The sequence below is a fragment of the Vespula pensylvanica genome, chromosome 4, assembly GCF_014466175.1.
Source record: "Vespula pensylvanica isolate Volc-1 chromosome 4, ASM1446617v1, whole genome shotgun sequence".
Classification (NCBI taxonomy): Eukaryota; Metazoa; Arthropoda; class Insecta; order Hymenoptera; family Vespidae; genus Vespula; species Vespula pensylvanica.
Window position 1 is genome coordinate 7,100,152 of NC_057688.1, and position 22,877 is coordinate 7,123,028.

Here is a 22,877-nt window from a genome sequence, read left to right on the forward strand (position 1 = left end):
AGAGAGAGAGAGAGAGAGAGAGAGAGAGAGAGATTGAGAGGAGGGAAAAGGAGTTGGTAGAATGAGGAGGCAAGCAGACTGGATTTTGCTGTTATATTTCTACGTCTACCAAACAGGGTCGTCTCTCGAGGGAAAGAAAATAGGATCGTTTTGCGGATAGTAATGGCGAACGGGATGCGTTCACCGTAAGCAACTTTTCCTCGATATCGTTCGGATGAGAGCCGAGAAATTTTTCGATTAATAAACTTCTTTCTCTTTCTCTTTTTCTATCTCTATCTTTCTGTTTCTTTCTACGTATGTATCTATCTATCTATCTATTTCTCCTTCGAGAACCATAGCTAAGAAAATGAGCGAACGAGACTATTTTCTTTTTTCGTTCCGATGTATATCATTATTTTTTCCTTCCACGTTGAAAATTTTCTCAAGACGATATGATACACGGTTATTATACATACTGCAATAGTTGATATTTTGTTATAAATTGTTATATAGTTTTAATTTTAACGCTTTTTAATTATCAACTGTGTTACATAAGTGTTGCACATGATTGGGAAAATTATTTGAACAAGGTGAAATGTAATATGTAGTTAGAGATCGTATAGGTAATAAAAAAGACAAGAAAGAAAAATAAATGAATAAAGTAAAAAGGAAAAGAGAGGAATAATTAATCAGATAGATAAATTAATGAATAGATAATCAATTAACTCGTTCATACTAATTTGAATTTTCCTTTTACCAAGATCGAATTCCGCGACTCGGAATTTTAATGAGTATACTTTTTGCAACGTTAGGATATACGCGCGTGAGAAAATACAAAGGGATGCTTGTACGAACAATCGATATAAGACGTTCGTTTATGTTACGTAACGATGCGAATCCATCGATCGGGTGCAAAGGCAAACGAACGAAAAAGAAAAAGGGGAAAAAAGAGAAAAAAGGGGAAAAAGAAAAAAAGAAAAGAAAAAAGGAGGAAAACGAGAAAAAGCAGAAAAAGAAAGAAAGAAAGAAAGAAAGAAAGAAAGAATGAATGAAAGAAAAAATAAAAAAGAAAAAGATGAAGGATCGTTGGCCAAAAAAGAAAAAAAAAAAAAGAAAAGAAAAAAGAAAAAGCGGACTCTCTATTCAAAGGAACGAGAGAGCGTTCGATGCATTTCTAAAAGCACGCCACGTTCGACAACGCGCGATAGCCAATTTCGAGAAAAGTCGAGCTAATATCGAGTACGAGCTTTTCCTTTCTTTCTTTTCTTTTTTCTTTCTTCTTTTCTTCTATTTCGTTCTTTTTTTTCTCCTTTTTTCTTTTTTTTTTCTTTTCTTTCCTTTTTTCTTTTTTTCCTTTCGAGCGAAGATTGGAGATACCTAAAATGCGACGTAAAAAATAAAAAGACTTGGAACAGCCCCTTTTGAACTTTTTGAAAGGAACTATTCAATGCTCGTAAATAATTAGGAGGTCCAATGCAAACCTTAATCAGTATTTAATGAAAGGAGACGCTATACACCGGACACAAATTGAAAAATAATTTTTTAACGGAGACGATTGAAGTTAACCGAAAAGAAATTTTTCTTCTCGTCTTTCTTTCTCTTTTCCTTTTTCTTTTTCTTTTTTTTTCCTTTTTTTCTTCCTTCTTTTTTTTTTTTTTTAATTTTCAAACTACGCGACGAGGATGATTGAAACTTTGAAAAAGGAAGAGATGATCAAAGAAAAAAGAAAAAAAAAAAAAAGAAGTGAGAAAAACTCGGGTAAAAATCATATTCGATTTGTATGGCGACAGAGATTAGAAGATAAAAAAAGATTACAATAAAAAGGAGGAAAGAAAAAAAAATGAAAAAACTTTCAACCCGTACGCGTTAGAGATCGGAAGACAACGAAGATTAAAATAAAAACTAAAGAATCCCTTTTGATTGGTAGGACCCATTTTGATTCGTACGACGAAAGAGTGAAAAAGAGAGAGAGAGAGAGAGAGAGAGATTAGAGGACGAACACGATTCAAAAAAAAAAAAGAAAAGAAAAAGAAATAAATAAATAAAAATAATAATAAAATAAAATAAATGAATGAATGAATGAATGAATGAATGAATAAAAATTCAATCACTATCGCACTATCGATTTACACGCGACAGAGATTAGAGAACGAATGCGATAAAAAAAAAAAAGAAAAAGAAAAACAGATAAAAAGAAAAGATAAATAAACAAATAAAAAGAAGACGGATAAACGAATAAATATATAAATAAACTCGACCTATACTCGACGGTGATTAGACCAAAATACAAAAAAAAAAAAAAAACAAAAAAAGAAAAGAAAAGAAAAAGAAAAAAAAAGAAGAAAGAAAAAAGAAAAAAAGAAAAGAAAATGGATAAAGAGAAATAAAAATCTTAGGAATGGATTTAACGTTTCTGTGTCCTGTCGTAGCATAGGTAATAGAGACGGGATACTTATCGGGGGGCCTGCGGAATTCTAATCGCAAGAGGTGCATCGGCCACTCACCGAACGAGTTCTTAAGCGTGAACCGCCGTCGTAAACGTAGCCGGTCTCGCGTCGCGTTCCTGCCATTGCCGGCGGCGTCTTAGTCCCGACGAAAATGCTAATCCGTCGTTAGTTTCGCTCGGCGAAGCGTGTAAACTGTCCAAGGTACGCGTCGTTCTCCATCCGCAGGCAAACAGTCAAGCCGGATGACGTTTATAGTGTTGTAGGGATAGGCTCTACGTATAGTCGGACTTTAGAATCGAATCAAATCCTTTTCTCTCTCTTTCTTTATATATATAAATATATATATTTTTTTTTATTCTCTCATATTCATTCTGGTTCTCTCGTTCTAAATAAGAAAGTGAATTAGATACATAATAAAAGTGAAAAACATAACGCTACGAATCGAATCAACTCGTTAAAGAAATCTTTAATGGCGAATGAGCAATGAAAATTTTTTAGGCGATTACAAATATTTAAGAAAAATTTAAGACATTTTTTTCTTTGGTCAAGGTGGAAGATTTCAGAAGGATCAGGCTCGTTATTCTTTTCTTTTTTCTTCGTTTCTTTTCTCTTGTTCTTGTTGTTGTTATTATTATTATCATTATTATTAATCATGCCATTTGGATTCGTTCCATTTTATAAGAAAAACAAAGAAAAGAAGAAATGCTTTCATTATTTAATATTTATATTTAATTAAAAAACAATCACTCCTTTTTCCTTTTACTTGTTCCACCTTACGGATGTGAAAATATTGTTGAACGTTAATGAAAATTATACGTATTACAATTAATTCAAATATAATATTAAAGCAGAAAACGTATAAACTCTCCTGTTTTTTCTTCCTTGTTTCGCTTCAAAAAAAAAAAAAAAAACTATTATGATAGATTGTAATATATTTGTTCACTCTCTCTCTCTCTCTTTCTCGTTGTACAAGTTACTACATACACCCAGCTATCGTTCATCTTTCACCGCGTGCAAAATCCGAAACTGCCTCGCCCACGCGATTACACGTCACGAGAAAGTAAACCCCGAACTACCCCACGCGAACTATCCTACGAGAGAAAGCAGCCCTTCCAACTAGCCCTTCCTCCCTTCCTCTCTCCTGTTCTTCTTTATCTACTCTTCGTTAACTCGAGCTCGATTTCTCGAGCAGCTTTTAACTTATCCACTATACTATTACCACTATACCATACCTTTATATACTATATACTTTAGCATACTATCGCGTTAACACGTTGTTACGCGATAATGAATATCGCGCGTGTCTACCAACGGCAGGGTTACCACCACCTGCGATCTCGATCGTTTCTCTTCGGCTAAAGCGAAATTTTGTTGGACGATAGTTGTTTAAGGTTTCTAGGATAACAGGAGAAGGTTGGTATCGAACTGCGATCTCGTTTTCCACCTTTCCTATTTTACCCTTTCTCTCTCTTTTGCCGCTATAGTAATGGGGACGAGCACTTAAATTCATCTGTGTGTGCATGTGTGTGTGTGTGTGTTAGAGAGAAAGAGAGAGAGAGAGAAAGGGAGTAGGACTGGGATGGAAAATTGTCATTAAAAAGAACGCAAACCCGATTATCGCTAGTAGACGATAATCGATTCGAGAGATGAAAATTATCTTCTTTTTACGCTACTAATGGATGCTTTCGGTTCTAAAAGAGAGTGAGAGAAAGATATATATATATATATACATATGTAGTACTATTGGAAATCGAAATTCATTAATAACGAAATAAAAAAAGAAAAAGAAAAGAAAGAAAAGAAAAGGAAGCAAGAAAAAGAGCCGGAAAAAAGGAAAAAAAAAAAAAGTACAAGTACGCAACATTTCCCTGTCGATTCGTTTTAAACGCGTATCCAGAGATACAGTTAAGGATCGTTCTTAAAAGATTTGTGTGACGTGTAATAAAACGGAGAAAAAAGAAAACAAAAAAAAAAGAAGAAGAGAAAGGGAGGAAAAAGGAAAAAAAGAAAAGTAAAGAAAAGGAAAGGAAGAGAGGGGGAGATAAGAAAAAGATACAAAAAAGAAAAAAATTACAAAAAAAAAAAGAAAAAGAAGGGAAATTGATTTATAGCTATAGAAATTCTTTCGTACGTATGGTCACGCACATATACACATACATACACACGCACACACACACATTTAGTCAATCGATGTCGAGAAGTAAAAGGAATAGTGTTACAGTAGTAGCAGTAGTAGTAGTAGTAATAGAAGAAGTAGTAGTAGTAGTAGAAGAAGAAGTCGCATTCGTTATTGCCGGATTCCGGCGATATCTAAAATCGTATTAGAGAGATCCCCCGATGTCGTAAATATTCGCCAAAAGAACGTTGTCGGAAGGAGTATCGAGAGAGAAGGAGTGGATTTTTCTTCTTCTTCGTCTTTCTCTCTCTCTCTCTCTCTCTCTCTCTCTACTTCTCTCTTTCTCTGCACGTAAAGAACAACCTCCTTCGCACGGTTTCTCTCTCGGAAACTCGCGAGCTATGCTTGTCACAAGGGAACGACGAAATTTATGAATATTTCGTATAATATGTATAGAGAAGAGGGAGAGAGAAAGATGGATAGATAGAGAGAGAGAGAGACTCGATAGAGGATCTTACGTTCCCATGAGAGAGAGAAAGAGAGAGACAAAGAGATAAAGAAAGATAGAAGGAGAGAAAGACAAATAGATAGAGATAAACAGAGCGAGAGAAAGAGAGAGAGAAGAAGAGATGAATAGATAGAAAAAGAGATAGAGAGGGTGGAAGAAATGCATAGAGAAAGACAGAGAGAGAGAGAGAGAGAGAGAGAGAGAGAGAGAGAGAGAGAGAGAGAGAGAGAGAATAGGTTCAAAGCTAATATCAATAACAATGAGAACAAATTATACTGCGCTGAGCATTCTCTCTCTCTTTCTCTCTCTCTCTCTCTCTCTTTCTTTTTTTTTCTTTCTTTCTTTCTTCTTGTAGTTCCCAGCAGGTAAAAACTTTCGAATAAGAATAAGAGAAATAGAGAAAGGAGACTCCTGGAGTCGTACAAAAGAATCGAATGGAATTCGGTAGGACGATGGCAGCTCTCGAGAAATCGTCTGGAATCGTTCGTTGGTTCGAGTTTTCGTTGGTCTCGAACAGAAACTCGTGCAAAACTCGTCGGACCGAATTTCATTCGTTCATTCGTTCGTTTCCTTTCTCACTCTCTTTCTGTCTCTTTCTTTCTCGATCCATCGATGCGAAAAAAGTTTTCTTAACAAGCGATTAGACAAATCATTCGTCCGTACTCGACAAACCGATGAATCGCGAATAAACTCGAAGAAAATCTATCGTCCGTTTTCTATCGTATACTCTATATAGAGAGAATCGTCAATATAAGTATATAATGTATTACCTGAACAACTTTTCATCGATTAAAAAATACATATATATGTATATAACTGAAGTATATGGTTATATAGTTTTTGTTTGTATTCGATAAGATAAAATTAATTATTGCAACAAATTTTATTAGAATCCAATACTCGTATAATTGTGTATCTATCTGTAGATATATATATATATATATATATATATATATATATATATACTCAATGCAGTTAAGTACATACGTATGTATATAGGATAAAAAAATATATATATATATATATATTCGAAGAATTTTAACATAACAACAAATGTTTGCAGAACAAACGATTCTCAAGTAAAGTCAAGCTATATGCGATCGATCCATTATAACGTACACGGAAGCTGTTATCGATCGAAATCGCGATCCTTCATTTCGATCCTCTCGGACACTCTGAAGTCAAACAAAAAATTGTCCTTACGTTCGATATAAACGCTTGAAATAAAAATATAAAAATATTGTCTATTTTTTTTTTGTTTCCTTTTCCTTTTTCATTTCTTTTTTCATTTTGTCTTTCTCTTTTTCTTATCGATCGAATTAAAAATTAATTAACGATAAATCAAAAGAGTAGTAACAGAATACCAGACATCGTATATTCGTCTATCTAATAATTTTGAGAGGAGAAGGAATGTTCGTTTATATAGTTAATACATAATATACTACCATACATATTACACACTAAATCGAAGGATGCTATCGATCGAAATTCCGACGTTTTTTTGATCCTTGTACCTTCGAACGAAAGAACAAAAAAAAAAAAAAAAAAAAGAAAAAAGAAAGATTGTCCGTACGGTCGATTAACTCGAGATAATCAAATTAATCTCACGACGATGCTACCTCTGTCTTTTTCTTCTTTCCCTCTATTTTCCCAATCGATCGAATTCGAAAGAACGATTAATTTTCTATAAGACTGAAAATAGATATATGCGACTATGGTATATCTAAAAATTCGATCGAGAGAGATACGAGAGCGTTTGGCCGTGCGTTTTGTGCTAACGCATAAAATAGATATAAATAATGTATGCGCTGCGAAAGAGAGAAAGAGAGAAAGAAAAAGAGAGAAAGAGAGAGGTAGTCATTCTATGTCTGTCTTTCTCGTTCTCTCGCGAAACGTATGTATATCGGAATGCTTTCGGCAAAAGACTCACCTTCTCCTCGAGAGCTCGGCTGTTCCCCATCGCGTGCATAATGGCGTCCGAAATGCGGGTGTCCAATTGTCTGACGGCCCTCTCGGCATTCAGACCCAAAGGATCGTTACGACCGTCGACCGCTACGACGAGCCTCTCGACCGTTTCCACGTAACCAGACCACGCAAGATCCAACTCCGATGCCGACTCCGTCAGGCATCCTCTGCAAAATTCAAATAATTTCGTATTTTTTATTCTCTTTTTAAATTTTGTTTCTTCTATTTTCTTTTTTGCTTATTTCTTCTTCTTTTTCTTCTTTTCTTACAAATCTTCTCAAATTCCTTTCGTCTTAACCTACCGTTCCAACTAACATCTTGCTACTACTTCTTATAAAAACGAAAAAAAAAAAGAAAAAAAAAAAGGAAAAGAAATGAATATAAGATCGTATATATTGTTATATGAAAGTGTTATTAAAGTTAAATATCCGTCTAATAAAATCTCTAACGAGTAATACAATAAATGATAATTATATGACGAATTTGATATGTGTATATGTGTATCTTCAAATTTGTAATATGTCTTTCGTGATATAATCAATGAAAAATAAAAAATAAAAATGACAAGGGAAGAGAAAAAATGACATGATCAGTTTTTAAAGAAATTTAGATAAAAATATATAATACGTAAACGAACGATAAAGAAACGCGTACTATAAATATGTTAAAAAGGAACATGTTAAAAAGGAAGATATGTCTTACAAATTTCCATTCATCCTTCTATAATTTAAAAAAATTACATATACATAAACATACATACATACATACATACATACATATATATATATATACATATATACATATATACATATATAAAATGCATGCATACGTACGAATCAGTTATTTAAGAAATTATAATCAAGATCGTGTAATACGAAATGAACGATAACATGTACCAACTATATAAACGGATGCATGTGTTAAGAATAAGAAAATGTAGGCGGGTGGATAAGGGGTGAGTCGGGAACGGAGGGAGAGCATACACGCTAATGTAATCAGATTAGAGTGATTTCCACGAAGAGAGACAGAAAGAGAGAAAAAGAGAGAGAGAGAGAGATTGAACGCATTAGAATGAAATTCGCCCACGGAAGACGAAAAGTCAAGATGTTTTCCAGCTTGCTCAACCACCACTACTAACAACATCACCGCCACTATATCACCACACTACTATCACGAGTATCACTACTACCATCACGACCAACATCCAACACCTACTCAGACACGTGCGCGAACTAGATGGATATATTTATCGTTCCTATGAGCAACGTTTTCCCTCGAACGAACGTGATTCAAAGCACGAACGAATGAACACAAAACGGTAACAGACACAAAACTGGCACAAAACGTTTTACGTGAGTTAGCTAAAATCGTTCCGTTTACGAAAATCACGAATGCGAATTCGTTTTTATCTATCCGAGGTACATACGTATAAATAAGTATAAATAAGTATAAATACGTGTATATATATATTTATTTATTATGTTTATTATATATTTTTTTATTATATATATATATATAGTATTTTGTGTATATATTTGTGTGTATACGGACACATATATACACAAGTATATCAACGACAATATCGTGCGAGCGTCCAATTTATTTTTCAATATCCCGAAAAGCAATGTGTCGTGTTTGACTTTCGAATTCAGGATTTTCGATAGATTTTTTGTTGTTCTTTTTCTACAATTTCTTTTTTTTTATACTTTTTTTTTTTGGCAGGGAACACGCAGGGGTACGGCGAGAATAAAAATAAAACAAGCGAGGTGAAGAGAGAAGGAAAAGAAACAGGAAAAAGAAAAAAAAAAAACAACATAATACACCATCGAAACCACCGATCGCGCTTTTTCTGTAAAGCAAATATTTCCTATCAAATCGTGTGTTCTTTCTCATAGCACGAAGAAACTATATATATATATATATATATATATATATATATATATATGGCGCACATACATACACACACACATACATACATACATATGTATCTACCTAATACTTTTTTTTCACGATATGCCATTCGAACGACACCAACGAAATATCCTATTTTTGTTTCATCGGACTACGCGTTCGTTTTTTGATTTCTTTCTTTCTTTCTTTTTTTTCTATTTCGTTGTCCTATTTCATTGTTATCCTACCATGTGCACACGAGTTTAAATACACTATAAAAGACTCTGATATTATGCCACGAGCCAGCACGTGACCGTGAAGAAAATTTGTATTATTTGTGTATTAGAATAAAATTACTAGAATAGAACTACTCGAAGAGATATATAATGTGTAGAGAATAATAATCAAGTTATAAGATTATGCTTTCTCTCTCTCTCTCTCTTTCTCTCTCTCTCTCTCTCTCTTTCTCGCATACTCGAATATATGTGAAGATGAGGCATCACGAGATAGTGGTAACTCGACTTGACGATGTACATACGTAACATTTGCAAAGTGGGTCACAGTGCTATAAATGTTTATGAATCGTATTCATCATTATAAACCTTTAAAGCCGGCAAACCTTCGTCTTCTATGTATAATACCGATTGGATAAGGAATCTTTGATCGGTATATATTATACATATGTATATAGTTCAAAGACGCTATCTTATAAGATCACAAATACCTATCTACTAACAAATAAATCTGTCAAATTGTTGAGAATATACCCATACAGATTTCTATTCAATCGATATCCTCGCTAAAATTTTCCATCTTTATTTTCACCTTACTCGACAAGATCTATGTGTATGCGTATGCTCGTATATATATGTGTACGTTATAATGATTCATGAAAATATTCGAACAACGCGAGTAATGTGTTTATGATCAATCGTCGACTGTCTATATCGATTGAATATATATATATATATATATATATATATATATATATATATATATAATAAAATGTGATTTTTCAAAAGCAATTTTCTTATCGGAAGCATTCTTTATATTAAGATTAACTGTCTTAACATTTAACATTTATATCATACAATTTTATATATATATATATATATTGCAATTTTAATATGAAAAAAAAGAAAAGAAAGAACACACACACAAATTAGTCTAATAAAAGTTTGGAGCAAAAGTATCCGATTGATTTTTAAAAATTATTTGCGATAAAAAATTTTGTTTGACCCACCTACCCCTATATATATATACACACACACACACATTTATATTTTACTCGACGTTCGAATATCTTCCCCTAGTTATCGTATCCATACTATCAAATGCTTCCCTTATCGAACGAGAGATGAACGATAAACAGAATGCAAATCCCATTTGGGTTCCAATAAATCAATTCAGAAATCTAATCCGTAGTAAAACAGAGTGACGAACGTAACTTCCTCGTACAAACCGCACGGCGAATTATATATACGGTCAAAATCAATATGGCGGGGGAAGGGAGAAGGAGAAGGGGAGAGGAAGAAGAGGAGAGGGTTAGAATGTCTCTACACCCCTCTGTTTTAGTCGTGATTAGGTGAAATAAATGAAATTGGTTTAAGGTTTCGGAGATTTATCAGATTCGATGGTCCAAATTCCAATCCGTGTTGTCGATACGAAATAGAAAATTTTACTTATCCAGAATTTATTACGGTATATATTTATAGCATAATATGTATGTATGTACGATTAAATACGAAAATAGATTAGATATTCGTTTTCGACGATAGATCACGTTCGCCTCGGTAATCGTAAAATATAATAGTAGGAATTATAATTGCGATTAAATCACTTATACGGGCTGTTCTGATTGAGTAAATTGCAAAATCTCTAATGCGAAAGTAACTTAATAATAATATAATCGATTCGAATCTCTATAAAATGGATACATTACACGTTGCTTTTCGTACAGTAAATGATAAAACGTTCGTAAAAATCCGTTCGCATTTTATAAAAATCTATCTTTATATTCGTCGACGTTTATCATATAATAAATAATTACTCCGATATCGATTAACGCGCATTTCGATATATAGATATTTCGTATGTAATATAATGTATCGAAAATAAATAAATCGATTTTATATATATATATATAATATTATTATTAAAATTATTGACTAACTTTAAATTACTGACTTATAATTACCTCATAACGTTCGTGCAGAATCCACTGCAAGGTCTTATAGTAGCACCGATTCCGTTGCAACGTGGACAATAGGTCATCCTAAGTAGGGCGTTGTAGCATGATTCTTGTTGTGGACTGGTGCCAGAAAATAAAGCGCTGTCGGTTCTATCTAAGACGGTTTTGCCGAGCGTCAACGCCTGGATAAGAACTCTCGTAGCCTCGAGACTCTTTCCTACGACCCTTGAAATTTGTTTTGGTACGTCACCGAACGGTTGGACCTCGTCGATCGTTTCGTAGAGGCAAGATTTGAATTTATCCGTGAAATCGTCCTTTCCTGGATTAACTGCGTGATGATAAGCAACCGGGAACAATCGTGAGAAAAACTCGAGGAAACGTTCGTGAAGAAGTTCCCGCGTCAATGGCTGTTGCAAACTGTCTGGCGTGTTACTAGGTGACACGTAGTCTATCATAGCTTGGTACAGTGCTCTGATCGATGGTTTACTCTGAGCTGCCATCGATCGGTATACTTGATCGAAGAGGGTCAGGGTCTTGTTCTCCGACTGCTTCGCCAATGTCGTTACGGTTTCTGTAAACAAAAAGTGGGACATCAGGTTTTTCCTAAGAGGATCTTTTTTTCTTTTATTTTCTTCCTTTTTTTTTCTTTGCTTTCGAGGGTAGGGCTCTTGGAAAGAGACAGATGGTTATTTGATATTGTTTTCTTTTTTTTTTATCAGGGATAAAAGTAATATCGTATTTCTTAATTTCTTAATTATAAATTTTTGTTATATATATATATATATATATATATATATATATATATATATATATTTACATATGTATGTGTATATTTAATATAATATGATTTTATTAATGTTATTTCTATTTAATTATTGCACATTATATTAATATAATAAATATATATTTAATGCAAGTATATATATATATATATATATATACTTATATATGTACAATATATATATACATACACACATATATATATATATATATGTTTGAAAATCAAAGAACATCCATGTAAACCCGATGATAGATCGGACGACGACACGGTCATTGCACTTATCGAAGCATTATAACGAAAAAGAAAGGCAAATATTAACTCGTAAAAGAAGGGAAAAAGGAGAGAAGGAAGGGAGAAAAAGAGAGATAGAGATAGAGATAGAGATAGAGATAGAGATAGATAGAGAAAGAGAGAGAGAGAGAGAGAAGGAAGGAAGGAAGGAAGGAAGGAAGGAAGGAAGGAGGTAAGAGGAGAAACGATGTACTCTAACGATAGTTTCTGTGTAAACTAGGGAGGAGACCGGTACCCATAACCTTCTCGGACGATGACTAAGAACAAATTGCCGGAGTAAGGAGGAGACTGAGTGGCGTTACCCTCTTCTTCTTTCTCTCACTCTCCCGATCGATTCTACCGGCATGAAATACCTCGTCGTAAGAGAGAAAGAGAAAGATGTATATATATATGTATATGTATGTATATAAAGGGAATGGTAAGAGGGTAGACAAAGAAAGAGAGAGAAAGAGAGAGAGAGAGAGAGAGAGAGAGAGAGAGAGAGAGAGAGTGAAATAACATAGAGGTTGTATTCGCCATCTTTCTTCATCTCAGTACTTCGAAATGCCATCCTTCTCTAGAGTCTGTCTGCCTGCTGACATATACATATACATTCATATATATATACACACACACAATGTATATATATGTATATATATATATATATGTATATATATTACGGTCCATTCTGCGATACGCAGCCTCTGCATTCCTCCCGTCGTCGGTCATTTTATTTTAGCGCCACCGTGTGGGAAGAGTGAAAAGGGAGAAGGGAACAGTCACCTTTCTCTCCTACTCTTCCTTTCTCTCTCTTTCTCTGTCTCTCTGTCTCTCTCTTTCACTGTCATTCCCTCTCCTTTCTCGTTTCTTTCTTCCTTGCCGGTTTCTACTCCCAGTCAAATTTCCCGAGTCATCCTGCGAGCTGATTTCTTTCCATCCTCTTTCTCTTTCTCGCCATCCACCCACATCCACCCCCTTCTCCACCCCTCCATCCCTCTCTCCGTTAACGCTTTACCTCGTCTCTCTCTTAAATTCCGAGAATATAAAGTCGTTTCGTTTAACGAGTCTCATCAAAAGTAGCAAGTACTTTTATATTCCACTTCGATATACATATATACCGTATCGGTAATTTCTCGAACGCCAAACGATGAACGAAAATGAACGAAAATAAAAGAAAAGGAAGGAAGAATGAAAAAGGAGAAAAAATTAAAAAAAAAGAAAAAGGAAAAAAAGAATTGGAAGAGGAAGAAGAAGAAGAGGAGGAAGAAAATTTTGTTCGGAAATGTTTAAGATTAAAATATGTTATCATTTTCGAAGAAAGAAACAAGAAAGTTTTCGCGACTTCTCAATTGACGAGGGAATCGAAAGAAAAGAAAAAGAAATAAAAACGAAAAGAAAAGAAAAAGAAAGAAACAGTTGGAGAAAGAGCGTAAGAATAGAACTTCCGTATTAGCTCGATTATTTATATCCACATTCTCGATCTAGTTTCTTAATTCCACTGGAAAGATACAGAGAAAGAGAAAGAGAAAGAGAAAGAGAGAGAGAGAGAGAGAGAGAAATAGGGAGAAACCATGTAATAGATTCCATTCCCCCTTTCTCTGTTTCTCTCTCTCTCTCTTTCTCTCTGTCTTTGCTTCTCCCCTTTCCAACTCTATACTTGCTCCTTATGAATAACATCGATTTAAAACTTTAGTCGTAGCCTGGTTATTATCTTTGCTACCGAATTACATTCTACGTCTATGTCTTATTATCTTTTCTTAAGATTATCTAATCGTTATGCAACTTTTAATTCCTATTCCACAATTCATATATATATATATATGTATATATATGAAATAATAACAAATAAATAATATTGTATTTATCAATATTTTGTATACAAATAAATTGACCTTTCAATAACATTTATATTCAGAATATTTCTATCGAAAATGATAATTATTAATGAAAACAATATAATACTTTAAATACAATGCTATTGATTATAGTTTACTATAATATTATTCACTTATATACATATCGTTTATTTACGTCTAAAATATTACAAATTCCATTACTTATCTACCGATACAATATATATACATACACACATATATATACTCTTCCTCTTTCTCTAACCGTTTCTCTTTAATTTTCATTTTCAATTCTTCGTCGAATTTGAGACACGCAAGAGCAAGTTCGAACGGTGCTAAACATCGATGGTGGTCAAAAGTGGAGAAAGAAAAAAAAAAGAAAAAAGAAAAAAGAAAGAGAAAAAGAAAAAAGGAAACAGAAAGGGAGATGAAAATAACAATAAAAAAAGGTGCACCCTTCGTACCTTTAGGAAGTTTGATGAAGAGAAAGAGGATGAGGATGAAGAAGAAGAAGAAGAAGAAGAAGAGGAAGGAAAAAGAGGAAGGCAAGAAGAAGAAATAGAAGGAGAAGAAGAAGAAGGAGATTGAAGAGATGGTCGAAGAAGAGAAGGAGTTGGATAAAGAGGAAGAGAAGATGGAGGAGTAAGAGTAGGAGGAGGAGAAAGAGAAGAAAGAGGAGGAAGAGAAGGAGGAGAGGTTGTGCAAAAGGCACGTGGGAACTCTCCCATGTAACGTCGTCGATGCCAGTGGCGAAGCCGGTCCAAGACCTTGATACGAACCAAACGAATCTCGGACGAATTCAAAACTACAACACCGACCACTTTCCACCATACATGGCAACTTGCCGACGTTCACTATCTCTTTCTTTCTTTTTCTTTCTTTCTCTGGTCCTCTATCTCTGTCTATATTTATATATATATATATATCCATGTGTGTGTGTGTGTGTGTGTGTATCTTTTTCTGTTTCTCTCTCACTCTCGAGCAAGAGCACGCGTACCTTCGAGAAAAGGACATCGAAGGTGGCCACGAATGATAAATAACGAGGGAAAGAAGACGAATGGAAAATGCCGATCGTACCAATCATGGCAAATCCAGTCAAAGGTATTATGTATTCGAGAGGAAGGGGAAAAAGAAGGTAGGAAAAGAAACGAAAAAGAAAAAAGAAATGGACCATACAATTTTGAAATACCGATTATTTCGACTGCATGCAGTATAGGTGTAATTTATTTTTCAGAAAGAAAGAAGAAAGAATGCAGAGAGAGAGAGAGAGAGAGAGAGAGAGAGAGAAAATTCAGACAAAAAGAAATGGACCATACAATTTTGGAATACCGAAACGAACTGTAATATGATGCAGTATAATTTATTTTTTAAGAAGGAAAAGAAAAAGAGAAGAAGAGAGAAATAAAAAAGAAAAATGAGAGAATCAAAAAAAAAACTTAGGAAGAAACGGTTCGTATAATTTTCGCATAGATATTAAATAGATAATAATAGAGATTAAATAAAAAATAGATATTAAATTATCCGGTACATATAATTACTTTTCCTCTCTGCTTCTTTCTCGTCTCTTTTAAACACAAGTTTCTTTTTCTTTTTTCATGACACATTAATTGGAGAATATAATCAAATACACAAAAAAAAAAAAAAGAAAAAAAAGAAAAAAGAAAAAAGATTACAAAAAGAAAAAAGAAGGAAAATAAAAAGAGAAAAAAATGTTTCATCATCAAGAAACGAGGTCGAACGAATATATCGTATCTTACTACGTGCTCGAGACTAATCATTGCACGTGTATGTACCTATGTACCTACGTATGTAAATAATAAATAATAAAATAATGTTGAAAGTAAATTGCTATATTTTTTCTGTATCTTGTACGATGTATATAGTCAGCTTATCTCGAAATTTATATCCCTGATATTCTTAGGGAAATCAAAAGGGACAAAAATATTAAGTGAAGGTGTGAAAACTAAGGAAAGGGCAGGTGCAACGGATAGATAAAAGCAGATACCACTGAACGAATCTCTTGTATTTCAGAGTATATATATATATATATATATATATATATATATATATATATCTTTATCTTTATCTCTATCTCTACCTCTATATGTCGAGGACGTTCTACTACCTCTTGAAGAACTCTTGTTCGTACTTAATTATAGATACGTTCGGGAAGTAAGAAAGAAAGAAAAAGAGTATGTGTATGTGTATGTGTGTGTATTAGAGAGAGAGAGAAGAAACACTTGAAGAGAGTTCAACACAACAAGGTCCTCCGAATCGTTTCAAGTGTTTCCAAAGTGCATCGAACGCGTGCACTTCCTTCGATAAGATAGAATAATTACGGTAGGAGAACGTAAGAAGTTTCTACTTTAAATTTTAAATTGGTAACAACGTCGTCGAAAAGTATAGACCACCTTTTTAACCTTACACTTTCCATAGTGTATCACTGCCCGTTGATAGAACCGTTCAATTATTTATACGGGTTGATCAATAAATGATAATCGAAAAATGTTTTTTTATACATGGTCGGGTTAAAAGTTCTTAAGTGAAAAGACCCCTCGAAAGTACCTAGATGATTTTTTAAAAATTCTCTTTTTATCGAGATTAAATTAATCCGTATAAATATTGTTTTTCTTTATTTAATCGATTTAATAAATGATAAGAAAGTTCGCGTATTTTTGAGAAAAAAAAAAAAGAAATTATGAAAAAAAATATACTGTAAATGTACTACAAATATACCATTATTTATAGTATAAATATAGTATAAAATATAATAAAACATATCTAAAAATGTTTCGATAAAAAAATCGTAATCGATTTTTAAAAATCTATAAAAATTCTTTTGGTCCACCTTGAAAGTATAGTTGATATCAACCTGTATTAAAAATTTCGACATTACTTATTGGCCAATCATGTAATAACTGTGTCTCGTTCCAGTTCTCGCTAAATATAGATACACACTCGTATATATGTTTTTTTTTATTGGCCTTATTTGCACAATAAAAAAGAAAGTAGCGCGATAAAATGATCGACTTACTTACGTATTGTCAACTCAGATTTTTTTTAAAACTCGTTTCAGTAGTAACTTGCAGTAAGGTGAAAGTTACCACCAGTAGTACTGTACAAAAATTAGTTTGATGGTTTTCCGTTTCTTAAAAAAAAAAAAAAAAAAAAAAAAACAGGGAGAGAAAGAGACAAGTAATATTCAATTTCAACAGTAATGAGAATATATTTATCAATAAATAATATTCTACAACATACAACTCGTTAATATATTTAGTTTTGCAAACCAATATTTAACATATCCCCGACAAACACGAGGATCATTTCGTATTCCATTATTTTTCTTATCTTTTTCCTTTTTCTTGTTCTTTCTTTTTTTCTGTAATTACTTTTCTGATTATAGAAGGTAATCTCTTCGGAAAATATTTTTTTCCGATGTAATATAAAAATTCATCGCAAAGCAAGATTAAAGATATTATTCACGAAATTCCTTTCTTGTTCCTTTCTATTTCTTTGTTTTCTTTTTCTGTCTCTCTCTCTCTCTTTTTTTTTTTTTTTTTTTTTTTTTAATGTAATTTACAACAACACGCAAATCATATATAACAATTAAAATTCAATTCCAATCGAAATTAGTATGAATTCGTATTGTGTAATTAGAAGCATAGAAAAAAAAAACAAGAGAGAAAGAAAAGAAATGAAAAAAAAAAGAATAAAAAACAGATATAATTATATAGTGTTGTGTAATCTAATTTCTCCCCATAAAATTCTTTCTCACGTGAAGGAACGATTAGAGAAACGCATGGTAAACGACATAGAACCGTTCGTTCCGCGCGGAGACATGGAACAAATCGTGTCTCGTTAAAACCAGTGGTAGGGATAAACTAATCTGTGTGGAATCTGGACGATTCGTCGTCGTGCTTCGTCGACGTCTTCTAATAAATTGATGCGAAGATTGAAGGAACGAAGAAAAAGAGAATTAATAATGATAATAATAATAATAAGAAGAAGAAGAAGAAGAAGAAAACGAAGAATAATAATAAAAATATAAAATAAAAAATCAAATATAAAATAATATATAAATATTATATATATAATATAGAATAATTAATAAATAAATGTTACTACTTTAAAGTTATATAGACACGCTAATATAAATAAAAAAATTTTATAAATGGCCATATGTTCTATTACCCTATATATCTTACAATTAATTTTTGAATTATATTATATATATATATATATATATAATATTACAAATAATTGAAATTATATATCAAAATATACTGAATGTAAATTTACTATAAGTTAAATAACAGATACATATATACGATAATTTGAAATTATATTTTTAAGGTAGAAGAAGAAAAAGAGAAAAAAGAAAGGAAAAGAGAGGGGTTGGTATGGAAAGAGATATCAATGGATGGAGTAGCGTGGGCTCGCCCACTAAAAGTATAAACACTCGGTCACGGAGGAAGTGCGTTTTCCGCGGCTATCGAAAATAGAAGCGACTAGCTCGAGAGATCTAGGCACCAGGTTGCCGAGGCAACGACACGTGCTAACACGACTATCTATCTCTATCTATCTCTATATCTCTATCTCTATCTCTATCTCTATTTCTCTTCCTTTCTCTCTCACTCTCTCTTTCTATGCCTATTGCTCTTATTCCTTCTACTTCCTCTCGTATTTTCTTTCTCTCTCTTTTATTCCATATTACTATATTTCTCTAATACACATTTTCATTCTCTTTATATATATATATATATATATATATATATATATATATACATCTCTTTGTCTTTCATATTCTCTTTAAATTTATCTTTGTTCATTGATTCTCAATTCTAACATATTTTCATCTTTCTAAATTATTCATTCCCTCTCTGTCTCTCTCTCTCTCTCTCTTCAGTTTTCCTGAAATTACCGTTGCATCGTCTAACATAGACAAGTTTCTACGTACTGATTTATCTACATATATATACACACACGCGCGCACACACAAAAGTACCTACATATGTACACATGTATGTAATATGTACGCTCGAGCGTAAAGTCGTGCCACGCGAAATTCGCAAAGAGAAACGCGATATAACAAGAGAGTAGAGAGGATGCTGGGGGTCTACGTGAATACGCGCCCTCTCTTCGAGTCTTCTTGATCTTTCACTCTCTCTTTCTCTCTCTTTCTGCCCTTGGGTCGAGTTCAACCTCTTCTTCCTCCTCCTCTTCCTCTGCTTTGTATGTTGCAAGAGAGCGTCTTTACATTCAGGCATGTGCGAGAAAGGGGTGGGTGGCTTTATCGGATAGCAAACTCTACCGCCCTCCTTCGTGCAAATCCGAAAATCTTCTACATCTTTTCTGTACTATACTCACTCTCTCTTTCTCTCGTTCTTTTTTTGTCTCATTCTTTTTTCTATCTCATTCTTTTTCTCTCATTTTTTCACTCCCTCTCTCTCTCTCTCTCTCTCTCTCTTTCTTTTTCTTTCTCTCTTTCTGTCTCTCTCTTTCACACTCTCCATTACTCCGTTTTTCACCCTTTTCTCTTTCTCTCTTTGTCACACTTTTCTTTCTCTTTCCCTTTTTCTCCTTTCCTCAGTAAACTTCTCTCTTTCTTTCTCTTTCCCCCTTTTTTTTTTCTCTTCTCGTTTCGAGATTCTTCCCATTAGTTTTCCTTTTCTCGTCTTCGCGCGAATTACGTGTAAAACGTCTAGAAACGCGAACCCGTTCAAAACCGTTTCCTCAGAAAATATTTCTCTATCGAACTTGTGTATACGCGGTTCATCCAAAAATTACGAATATACAGGCCGAATATATATATATGTAGATAGCGTTCACCTATAATTCAATTTAAAAAAAATATTTTTCGTGAATAATCTACCATAGTCGAATAACAAATTAACGGAATATATGTATGTATGTATTTCGATGTTTCTAATACCACGGAAAATTTTCTAACGTTAGAATTACTCCGCCTGAATTTCTTACGATTCTCCCTGTAGAAATTATGAGGAGAGTGATTGAGGCATACGATAATTCAGTTTAAAAACATATTGATGGTGAATTATGTATGCGTCATAGCCCTATAACAAATTAACAAAATATACTTCGCTGTTTATAATGCAGAAAGAAAATTTTCAAACAAGAGAGAGAGAGAGAGAGAGAGAGAGAGAGAGAGAGAGAGAGAGAGAGGTCAAAAGAATTCGCAATTTAATACGATCATATACACTATACACGTGTATTTATGTATTTATGTATTTAGGTGTACGTACATACAATTTCATAATATCGATGATGCGTATACGATTCACGTAAGAACTACGAAGCATGGTGAATTTTTCGATAATTTAATTAAAAAAATAAAAAGAGAAAAAGAAAAAAAAAAGATGGATCATGAATTACGTATTACAATTTAATAACGAATTAACGAAATATATTTCGTTTTTTCTAATCTCAAAAAAAAAAAAAAAATGTTCGTACTAGAGAAAGAAAAAGAAAGAGAGATAGATAGAGAATGCGTTATTCGATTCGTACGTACATATGTATCGTTATCGAATCATAAATCGAAAGATCGGAAAGTGGAATATTAAAAAAAAAGTGATCTCGCTTGTAAACAGTTGATGAAAGAAATTTAAATGTTAATAAAAACTGATGGGGTAAGCACAAAAACAAGAAAGAAAGAAAGAGAAAGAAAGAGAGAGAGAGAGAGAGAGAGAGAAGATAATAAAAGGGTACCACATAATAGTTAATTACTCCAACTTTTTATCCGTTTGTCTTTCCACAGAGCCTGCTAGAATTAAAACCGAGGGACGTGCAATGGGGATATCTTTCCGAACGAAAAAGAATAAAGGCGGAATGAAATTTTACGGGGTAGCGCATTTTTATCGAGAAACTCGACGAAACGTTAATTAAACGATCGACCGATAACTTTCTTGTAATACCGTTTCGAAATGACAGGGGTACTTTTTTTTTTAATTTTTTTTTTTTTTATTTTTTTCCCAACCCTCTTTCTTCCTTTCTCTCTCATCCTCTCTTATTTCTTTTAACGAACCGCTTTAAAAGAAATATCGAAGCTATTATCTCTCTTTCTCTCTCTTTCTTTATTTCAGAATTATGTCGTATAACTAAGCCTTCGTTGTAACAGATTAGCTGCGAGAGAAGAAGACATAAAATGAGAGAAAAAGAAAAGAAAAAGAAAAAAAGACAGAGAGAGAGAGAGAGAGAGAGAGAGAGAGAGAGAGAGAGAGAGAGACAAACTCACAATCAGTGAAAAGAAGAAAGACAAGAATAAGAAGAAGAGGAAAGGAAATAAAAGAGAGATGGGATCGTAAGCTAACGGAGACATGGGTTATCTCCCTTATCTCGAGCTTAACCAGCCGTTTAGCTTCGTTTTCGCGCGCACACGTATGCATTATATATATACACGTGTGTGTGTATATATATATATATATGTATACATGTATATATGTACTACGAACCTTTTTACAATGGTTCTACCGTAATCGGACTCTCTCTCTCTCTCTCTCTCTCTGCTCTATTTATAAGATTGCAATTTATTGTATGATTATCGGTTATCATTCATATGCGAGAAATCGTACGATTGTAATAAAAACTGAATAATAAAAAAATTGCAATGAGAATAATTTTGTCAAAAGAATTTCTGTTTTTTCTTCCTTTGTCTATTTTCTTTTTTTTTTTTTCAATATTTATTAGTAGATATTTATTGTATGAATTATGCAGTTATCTTTCTCGTTTGCGAGAAATCCTATAAGAAAATTGTAATGAAAATTCTAACGAGAAAAGTGATTACGTATAAAACACTTCTTCTTATTCTCCTTTTTTCTTTTTTCTTCAAACCGATCTACTTGTTATTAAATCCTACGAAGCTTACAGAAACGTATTATGAGAAAAACTCGATGAGAATCGATTATTTTTCGTAGAAAATGACTTTGAATCGTCGACTCGCAGTGCGAATTGTAAGGTAATAAGGAAATAAGATCTTGCGAGGTGCAAAGGAAGGGGATTCGTCAAGGACGAAGGGGATATTATCGAACGTAGACAATCGAACGAATTTAAAGGGAAATATTTAAGAGAAAAGCTCGCGTAGAAGAGAATCGTGGAGTAGAGAGAGCACGTCTCTCCCATGTATGTACACACACACGCATACACATATATACAAAGGGGGGGATAGGTCTCTTACACGTAATACCTACAGATTATAGGGTTCCCTTTTAGAAAGCCATAGGTCAGGTCTATAAAGTCGCTACTTAACGATGTCCTATCGTATCGTAAGGTATCGCTTTAATGGCAGCTTTAACGGTACTGTAATTACAGCGTAAAGTGACTTCTCTTAAAGTAAGTAGGTTGAACTGTAGAAAAAGAGAGAAAGAGAAAGAGAAAGAGAAAGAGAAAAAGAGAAAGAGACATTTATCGAAAAACTTTTCTATCTCTTTCTCTCTCGCTCTCTTTCTGAAGATACTTATCGTCTTGGTGAAGACAGAATCGTTGAAACCAAGAAAGATTTCAATAGATACTTTTCTTTTTATCCACCCTTCCTTTTCCTTCTCTCTCTCTCTCTCTCTCTCTCTCTTACTCTCTTTCTCTTTCCCTCTATCTCTTGTTCTTTCTTTCTTCCTTTCTTTCTTTCTTTTTTCCTTTTCTTTTCTTTTTTTTTTTTTAGAGGACACAACGGAGGCCGCGTGGATCATTAGAGATAAGAGTGGACTATTGTCCGCGTACAAACGTGACTCGTATGAGATATAGGATAAGAAGGATCGAACAAAAGGAAGAGAGAGAGAGAGAGAGAGAGAGAGAGAGAGAGAAGGTTGAAGTAAGAAGCTGCAAAGCTGCTTCTTCTTCTTTACCTCCTTCACCTCCTTCACCTCC

The 22,877-nt window shown here is 33.4% G+C and overlaps 1 protein-coding gene across 1 annotated transcript in view; it reads right to left on the reverse strand.

Annotated features, from left to right (window-relative positions):
* The window catches only part of LOC122628429 (division abnormally delayed protein), a 104,361-nt gene that overhangs the window by 48,728 nt on the left and 32,756 nt on the right, over positions 1-22,877 (reverse strand). Inside the window, exons 3-4 of the mRNA XM_043810731.1 lie at positions 11,103-11,667; positions 6,981-7,182 (exon numbers count right to left, since the gene is read on the reverse strand). Of these exons, the coding sequence (XP_043666666.1) occupies positions 6,981-7,182; positions 11,103-11,667 (767 nt within the window). The remainder of the gene's footprint in view (positions 1-6,980; positions 7,183-11,102; positions 11,668-22,877) is intronic.